This window comes from Corylus avellana, chromosome ca5 (assembly GCF_901000735.1).
Source record: "Corylus avellana chromosome ca5, CavTom2PMs-1.0".
NCBI lineage: Eukaryota > Viridiplantae > Streptophyta > Magnoliopsida > Fagales > Betulaceae > Corylus > Corylus avellana.
In genome coordinates, this window is record NC_081545.1 from 25,839,281 (window position 1) to 25,848,276 (window position 8,996).

The window sequence follows — 8,996 nt, forward strand, 5'->3', positions numbered from 1 at the left end:
ATGTTGTTAACGAATGACGATGATGCTGCCATATTTGGGAGAGTAAGGAAGATAGTTGAGAATACAAAGAATTTAGGAGAGATGAAGTACTGAGAAGAGACTGAGCGTCAGAAACTGAAGAGATTTTTTTTTGAAGTTTCTGGAAGCAGCAGACAAGTGGCTTTAAAAATTTTTTTACTTCAGGTGAAATAAACAGTAAACAACAAAGCGTTAGGCAACCTCGGGCCGCGATGGAAATTTTTGTCAAAAGATCCCGTGGAAGTAGGATCTGGTCTCCTGTCATAAATTCAACTGAGCTCATTTTTCAAACCCACTGTTCACTCAATGACTTTGAATTCCATGTGTGGGCAACCGAATGAATTGTCATGCCAACGCGCACCACACGCGCTCGTTCATTATCCGGAAACCCTTCATATAAATTCACACATCTTTCTCCATTGCAACACATGCCTTCTGATCATACTCCTTCACCTGAGATCTTCTGCTAATAGCCTTCCATACAATGAAAGCTCGACTTTTCTCCTAGTTGAGCGTATCCTCAAGAGAAAAAAAAAAATGCAGCATCACAACATGATTCACAAACCCAACACCTTATACTCTCAAGTAGTAAACCATTGAAGCAAGATTATCGTTGATCATGTCCTAATGAAGCAAGATTATCCTGATCATGCTTCTCAAGCTAAATATCTCTATTTTCTTCAAGTCTTCATACATGACAGAGGAGAGAGACCATCCGATGTGGGTATTTTGAAAGGAGTCACATGCATATCAGGTCCTGAAATACTTGTCAAATCTTCATTTCTGGAAAACAACAGGACTATCTGTTTCTCTTTTTCTCTTCTTGACCTTGCAAGACCCAAGGGAGAGAGATTTTAACATGTGTACTTTGGAACTTTCAGCTTGGAAACTTACCCATATCTTGCTTTGCTTGCTTATCAATTTCATCTCTAGAACGTAGCAAGGCACAGCATGTATTAGTCAAGAATATATGAGAATCTTACATTTCAAATTGAGTTGGACTAATAATTACAAGTTTCTTTTGCTGAGTTATGAGTTATCAAGTAAAGATGTAGTACAGAGAGATTTTGCTGATATTGTAACACCGACGCAAGATTTGGGATGAGAAAATAGAAACAATTGTGTATTTAAAATGAATCAAATTATGATGTCACTTCTAAGGTATATTCGTGTAATGACGTTTTTGGGAGATATAAACTATAGAATGACGGTGCTATTTACTTTTACAAATTTATGATGGTGAGAAGTTAATAATTATTAGAGCATCATATTAATATTTTGTATACATGATTTGGAATACTAAGATACGGAGGAAAATATAGGCAGAGATGAGTTTTTTCACCTTTCTGGTAAGATTGATTAAATTAGATCGATGAAATTTTTGCGGGCTTGCAAGGAGGACTATGATGTTTGGAGGTATGGACTAATGATCACTTGACTTTGATTTAATTTGATGTTTAAACCTTGACTGTAGACTGTCTTATATAAGGAGATGAATAATTTGATTGTTGTCATTAAGGTTGAAAAAAACAAAAAATAAAATAAAAATGGAAAAGATTTTTGAGGTAAGGTTTTAGTGTGAACTGATGAACGGTTGCAGAAATCAAGACTTTAGACTGTGAATAAGATTTACTCCAAGAAGAAGGAGATGAAATTTCAACATGATAAAAGTGAATATTGGAAAGTAGGCTCTGATGAATGATTGAAAAGAATATTTTAAATTTGAATCGCTCAATTTGAAGATTGGACAGTAATACTATTGGCTTTAACTTCGAGGACGAAAGTTCAATAAGGAGGGAAGATTGTAGCGCCCCGGAATTTTCAAAATATTTAAATAGATTATTTTGATAATGATGCTATTTTGATATTCATTTTAGCCTATGATTTTAATTCTTGGGAAATTTATGATATTACAGAGAGTGGTAATTAGAGAATGGTAATTGGTGAAATAATAGGATAGTAAAATGGAAGGTAGAATAGTCAATGGTAGGTATAATAGTATTAGTAGAAGAAGGGTAGAATTGTAGATGGATAAAGGAAGGTATAATAGTGTTGGTAAATGGAATGGTAAAATGAGGCTAGAATTGTAGATGGATAAATGTAGGTATAATAGTGTTGGTAGATGGAATGGTAAAATGAGGCTAGAATTGTAGATGGATAAATGTAGGTATAATAGTGTTGGTAGATGGAATGGTAAAATGAGGCTAGAATTGTAGATGGATAAATGTAGGTATAATAGTGTTGGTAGATGGAATAGTAAAATGGAAGGTAGAATAGTACTTGGTTTTTCCCTATAAATAGAGCTCTTCCCCTTCACAAATTTCACCACTCCTCTCCCTTCTCTTCCACATTTCACCACTCCTCTCCCTTTTCTTCTACATATTCTTCCTTCTTCTGTTTTCTACTTGGTCTTTCTTCTTTCTGAAAGTGTTTACACGAAACAGAGAGAGAAAGGGCGAGACAAAGCGTTGCAAGAAAGAAAGAACATAAGAGAGAACGGGCTTGAGAAATTAGTTTCAAAAGATATACTAGTGATGTTAGTTAGATTGGAGCAACTAGATCCTTCAGACCACTTTTTAGCTTCAGTCTAGAAGTAAGTAAATTTACTACCCCTTCTAAAATTACTTCATGTCATGCTATTTATTCATTCTTGTATCAAACTGTAAATGATTATTTTATTTACCTGTCATGGATATATGTTGCATGCATGAAGGATTTCTAAAAGAATTATTTAGAAAGTTTCTATTTCTTTAAATGCTTTCTAAGTACACAAGTTTATATTTGGAAAAGTTTCCATTTTTTAGAAAAGAAAGTTGAGAAAATGATGATGATTATAAGAAAGAAGAATGATGATAAACCCTCCTACATGTTGCCCTAAGATGCATCAAAAGAAGTACAAAGAAAAGTACAAGAAATGAGTTAAATGTTTATGAAATGAGGGCACGTGTATGGAGGAGAGTATTTTTGGCCCCAAGATAAGTAAAGATGAGAGTTCGGTACCGATACTCGGATGGAGGCGAAACCACTGAAGGAGGCTATGCCAGAAGGTGGTATTCCATCAACAGACCGTTAAGTGCACCAAGAGAAAGAGTTAATTGACGGTCGGGCATGGCTGAGGCCTCAGTTCAATGCCATGGTCACAGGACCCGCAACCCTCGTACACAGGGGTAACAGTGTACATGGGCCCTAATATGAGAAAATGATAATATAATTTCAACAATGATATACTATGATGATTTACAATGATGATTTATAAAGATAATTTATGACGATGATTTATTACTAGAAGTAATAGTATGTATATGCTACAGGAGATGCAACCGTACATACATGTATTATTATGGCTAAATGTATATTTATTTGTGAAAACGATTTTTAAAACTGAGAACAAGGAGTAAAACTATTTATGGTTGTGGATTTTACTTGCTGGGCCCCTTTGGGCTCATTCAATTTTATTTCTTGTTTTTAGTTAGAAAGGACGCTGGAATAGGAGGCCGGAATGGGGGCGGGAATAATTATTAACTTTTAAGTCTTTTCATATCAGTTATTGTAATAATATGATATTCCACAACTAAAGTTTAATGTTTTCTAATTTCGCTTGTAATAAAATCTCTTGAAGAATGTTTTATACATTGATAGTATCCTTTAAAATTAAGTACTCTGATAGACCTTATAGATCTTTACAAAGACTTTTGTTGAGTAAGAAGAAAAGTGACAAACTCAGCCTTAACGGGTTGGGGATGTTACAGTTACCTATCTTACTAACCGCTAACCGGCAGTTAGTAGCTACGCTTAGCGGTTGTGGTTAGTAAAATTTAATAACCGCTAACCGTAACCGCCTTAACACTCCTAGTGGTTTCCGATTGAGCTACCCCTTAAGGATTATCTATATAATTTTTTTTTTTTGACATGTCCACACAAGAAGAGAAGTGAGATTTGAACTAGTGTCATCTACTTCATTAGGCATGGTCCCAGCCGATTGAGCTACCTCTTGGGGACCTATTTATATAAAAGTTAATGTGGCGTGATTGTCATAGCATTCAGTGCATAAATATTAGTTTTTTCAGTTGAAATGACCAAGTCACATCAACTATATGGATGAAAGGAAAATAATTAGATGACATATAATATTACTCGTTAGTATTTATCATTTCCATAAGTGAGTTGGAAATATATTAGTGAAATGAGTGATGTTATTTAATAAACTATTATATAATTGATATATAATTATGATAATGAAAATCACCTCTTGGATCAACTATTATTTAAAAAATAATAATAATTTGAAGGTTGATTTTTACTGTCACTTCAATTTAGCTGTATGAGAGTCTAGTAAATAAGATTACTCTTGCCGAAACATACAATTATTACCCTGTTTTTTCTTTCTCGTTTTAAGAAGTTCCTTCGGTTTTAATTGAAGAAATTACACATATTTTCGTCAAACTATCAATTAATTACAATGTCTTTTCAAAACTTTTAATTGAAGTAGTACTCCTTTAAATTACTAGAAAATTCTAATGTCCCCCTTTTGTCAAAAAACAAAAACACCCTTAAAAATCTCAAAAACACAAATACCCTTATAAATCTTAAAAAACGAAAAGCCGACAGTGGTGACATGGGTCTACAATCGTGGGTCACCTTTATGTTTTTTCTGATTTTTTTTTTTTATTATTTTTCTAAATTTGTTATAAGGTTATATTTGTTATTTTTGGTACATATGTTCTGCATTGCAATTGTTTGATAGTTTTAAGACATTGTTTCAATTGAAAGCCTAGAGCAAATTAGATATTGTCTAATAATATGAGGAGGTATATATATATATATATAACTTTGAGTTTCTATTTTTTCAATAATACTCTAAAATTTTACTCATTTTTCAACGTACCTACAAGCATAAATAGAAATCGTTAAATGCACATAGAGTGGGCCGACCCTCCTCCCCACTAGGTGAGAGACGAGAGAGGGGCACCGACCCATCCTCCTACACTTAGTAGGATTGGGATCTCCACAATCTCATTAACCTCTATATTTATTTGGATTGTTAGATGTAATGAAATGTTGAAATTTTAAAATATGAGAGTCTCTCTCTAGGTTTTCCCTCGGTGAGCGGAAATTAGGTGAGAGGTTTAGTCCCTATCTAGCCGGAAGGGGTTTTTTGGGTCTGCTCTCTTCGAAACTGTTTTCCAAGGCACACAACGAAACATGGCCGACGATCTGGAAGACCTCTGTGGAAAAATCTCACTTATCGCAAGGTAAAAACAGGGGTTGAAAATTGCGGAAGGGGAAATTGCAATTACACGCGAGAAGGGAAAGAGATGCTTAATAGAACGGCTCTGGGCAGGGAAGCGAACGAACAAGGAAGCCTTCACATCAGTACTGTCAAAAATCTGGAGGACACGGGGGGGAGTGGTCTTTAAGGAGTTACAAGAACATCTCTGGTTGTTTGAATTTGAAGAAGAGGATGACATGAGAAGAGTGAAAGAGGGTAGGCCATGGTCTTTTGACAGGCAAATTCTGGTCCTCCATGATTTTGATGGGAGTATCCCCCCATCAAAAATGGAGTTCACGAAATCTCCGTTTTGGATCCAAGTTCATGACATGCCGCTATTATGTATGACGAAGGGTGTGGCAACGCGGATTGGTGAATCCTTAGGTGAACTGGAGGACGTCGACATTGCTGGAGATGGAGCAGGTTGGGGCCGTTGCTTACGAATACGGGTTGTTATTAATGTGATGCAGCCCTTGGAGCGAGGACGAGCGTTGAAGGTGGAGGGGAAAACATCAGGGGTTTCTTTTAGGTACGAAAAGCTGCCCCAATTCTGGTTCAACTGTGGCCGAGTGGTGCATGAAGAGAAGGGTTGTCCGGTGATCAGATCAACCAAACTGAGTTCTGCAGAAGCAATGAAGCAATGGCGGCCGTGGTTACGTGCAGATGAACCAAGACGTAAGGCGGCGGGAGAGTGGTCTCGCCGAACGGGGGAGAATGCAGGGCAATTCCGAGAGGACAGCAACGCTCAGGATGACGGCGGCTAGAAAAACGTCAACTCGAGCTGGAAGGAAAGCAGCGCCAAACATGGAAACCCTAGCCCCATCAATGCGCGAGGATCAGAGTTTTTTTCGGAAGGAACAATAAATTTCCAAAAACGGCACATGACAAGGGTTACACAAAAAAAGAAGGAGAATCATCAGGAATCGGAAGGTGAATCAATGCAAGGAAGGGCTGCAAGAAAAAATGAGATGTTGGAGGATTTAAGGGAGCAAGAATCTGGGGATCAGTGGTCCACGTCATCAAGTGATAATGTGGAAAGAAACAAAAGGCAAGCAATAGGGGAAGAGGCGTCAGGGAAGGGGCCTAGCTCGGGTCTTGGGCTTTCTTGTCATGGGCCAACAAGTAGTGGGGGCCTAAATGAACACAATGGGATGATAACCCCTATGGATCTAACTCCAATCCCACAGCAGACCATTACTAAGACCACAAGCCCAATTGCTGACTTTAAAAATGTGGACGCAACCCCTGTCAATAACACAAATAGTAGGAAGGAGGCCACGAGCAGGACGACGATGGGAGCCAATTTGCGTACTTGGAAAAGATTGGCCAGAGTGGAAACTGAGTTATACCGGGCGGTAGAGGGAATCCTAGAGAGAGAAACAAAACGGAAGCTTCGTACGTATGATCATGAAGGGGAGGAAAATTAGCATGTGGAAAAATCCAGGAAGAAGAAGGTTGATCACCAACACCCAGCAAGGACAGTGGCGGAGGTTGTCTCACAGCCCCGCCACTCCCAATGAATCTCCTAAGTTGGAACTGCCGGGGGCTTGGGAACCCTCGGACAGTTTAGGACCTTTGTCGGATGGTGAAGGAGAAGTGACCCGGTGTGATATTTCTCATGGAAACTAAATGCGAAAATACGAAAATGGAGAAAATCATAATTAAACTTGGCTTTGAGGGCCTGTTTGTTGTGGAACCTATAGGCAGGAGTGGCGATTTAGCTCTTATCTGGAAGGAGAACAATTTGTTGGAGATTCAAAATTATTCGAGGTGGCATATTAATGCAATCATGAAGAATTCAGATGAGAATGTGTTTTGGAAGTTAACACGTTTCTATGGTCAACCTGACTGGACAAAAAGGAAGGACTCCTGGGCACTATTACAACACTTACAAGATTTCCAGCCTCACCCATGGCTGTGCTATGGGGATTTCAATGAGATAGTGGCCCCTCATGAAAAGGTGGGAGGTGCCAGGCTGGGCCGGCTCAGGCCCTAGGCGAGTTAGGCCCTCGCCTAGGGCCCCCAATTTATTAAGGCCCAAAAAAAAATTTTTGAGTTAAAAAAAAATATATATATATATATTTTGGAACGAAAAAAAATTGAAGGCCCAAATTTTTTTTAATAGGGCCTAAAATTTTTTTTTATCAAAATTTAAGGCCTCAATTTAATAAGACCCCAATTAATAAACCCACTATAACTTTTAAAAATAATTAAAAAAGGACAAAGCATTAAAGCCTTATATACATCATTACGCCAATTCCCTAGAGCTCCTGACGCTACAGTACACGCCTGATGCTACAGTACCCTAACGCTACAGTACACGCCTACCTCATTCATTCATCCTCTTGGCCTCTTTCTAGAAATTTTTTGTTTTTGATGAGAAAATATAAACGTTAGAAATAAAATATTACCATTTATTTTCTATTTATTATTTAGCCATCTAGGGAAAGCCAAAAGCCAAAAATATAAACTGCTGTCAACCATGGGCATTTTAAATATCAGTCTCTATATTTGCCATTTTACTTCTCCTCTTTACTTGCTCTTTTATGAGTTTTTCTTCTCTGCCTATCTCATCATTTTCTCTTCCTCTCCGACTCTGAGTGACTAAGTCTCTTGTCCTATCTCCAAGAACTGCTTCATAATTCCTTTACCAAATCAGGTTTTATTGTTTTATTTTTGTCATTTATTTTATTATAGTCATAATTTTTTTTTGATAAATCGTGTTTGTTTAATTTGTTAGTATTTTGAATTAAACATGTCTACTAGAAAATATGCATTTGGATATGAAAAACTTAAAAAAAATAAAAATAAAAATAAAAATAAAAAAGTAGACAAATTGATTGAATCTCAAAGAGGAGCCTAAATAAATTTGTTATTAACAATAAACAAAATATTGAGGATAATTTAGGTAAAAAACTCATAAATGAACAAGAAACTCATCAAAAAGAATTAGAAGATAATGAAAATGTTATTGATGTATCTAAATCTATTGCTACAAATATTTATGACCCTGGCCAATGGAAAAATATTGATGCAAAATTAAGGGATTTGTTAGTAGAAAATGGTCCAATAAGATACAATACTATAGATTTTCCTAAAGATGAGAACTCTAGGCATTTTTCTAATACATATTATATACGAAAATTATCAAATGGGGAGCAATATAATAGAAAATGGCTAGTCTATTCAAAAGATGTAGATATAGTATTTTGTTTTTGTTGCAAGTTGTTTAATTCAAAACCTAATAGAATGCAACTAGCTAATGAAGGGCCTAATGACTGGAAAAATCTTGGTGCTAAACTAAAAAGTCATGAAACAACCAATGAACATATTACTAACATGAATGATTGAATTGATTTAGAAATGAGATTGTTAAAAAATAAAACAATTGATAAAAATGTCCAAGAACAAATTAACAAAGAGAAAGATCATTGGAAAATAGTATTATTGAGAATTATTGCTATAGTAAAGAATCTTGGTAAGAATAATTTGGCATTTAGAGGACAAAATGAAAAGATTTACAAAGAAAATAATGGAAAAAGATATTAGAAAATCTTGAATATAAAAACTTAATCGGAAATTTTGCATCTCAAAAAGCGAGTAGAAGAATTTATATATATAGAACTTAAAAAAAAAAAAAATTGTTACTTAAAAAAAAAAAAAAAAAAAATTAGGCCCAATTTAAAAGTTTTGCCTAAGGCACAAAAAA

General features: G+C 35.9%; 1 protein-coding gene across 1 annotated transcript in view; it reads left to right on the plus strand.

The window, feature by feature from the left end:
- Positions 1–6,051, plus strand: part of LOC132182020 (uncharacterized) — a 10,426-nt gene extending 4,375 nt beyond the window's left edge. The window contains exon 3 of the mRNA XM_059595231.1: positions 5,281–6,051. Within this exon, the coding sequence (XP_059451214.1) occupies positions 5,281–6,051 (771 nt within the window). The remainder of the gene's footprint in view (positions 1–5,280) is intronic.
- Positions 6,052–8,996: the final 2,945 nt, after the last annotated feature.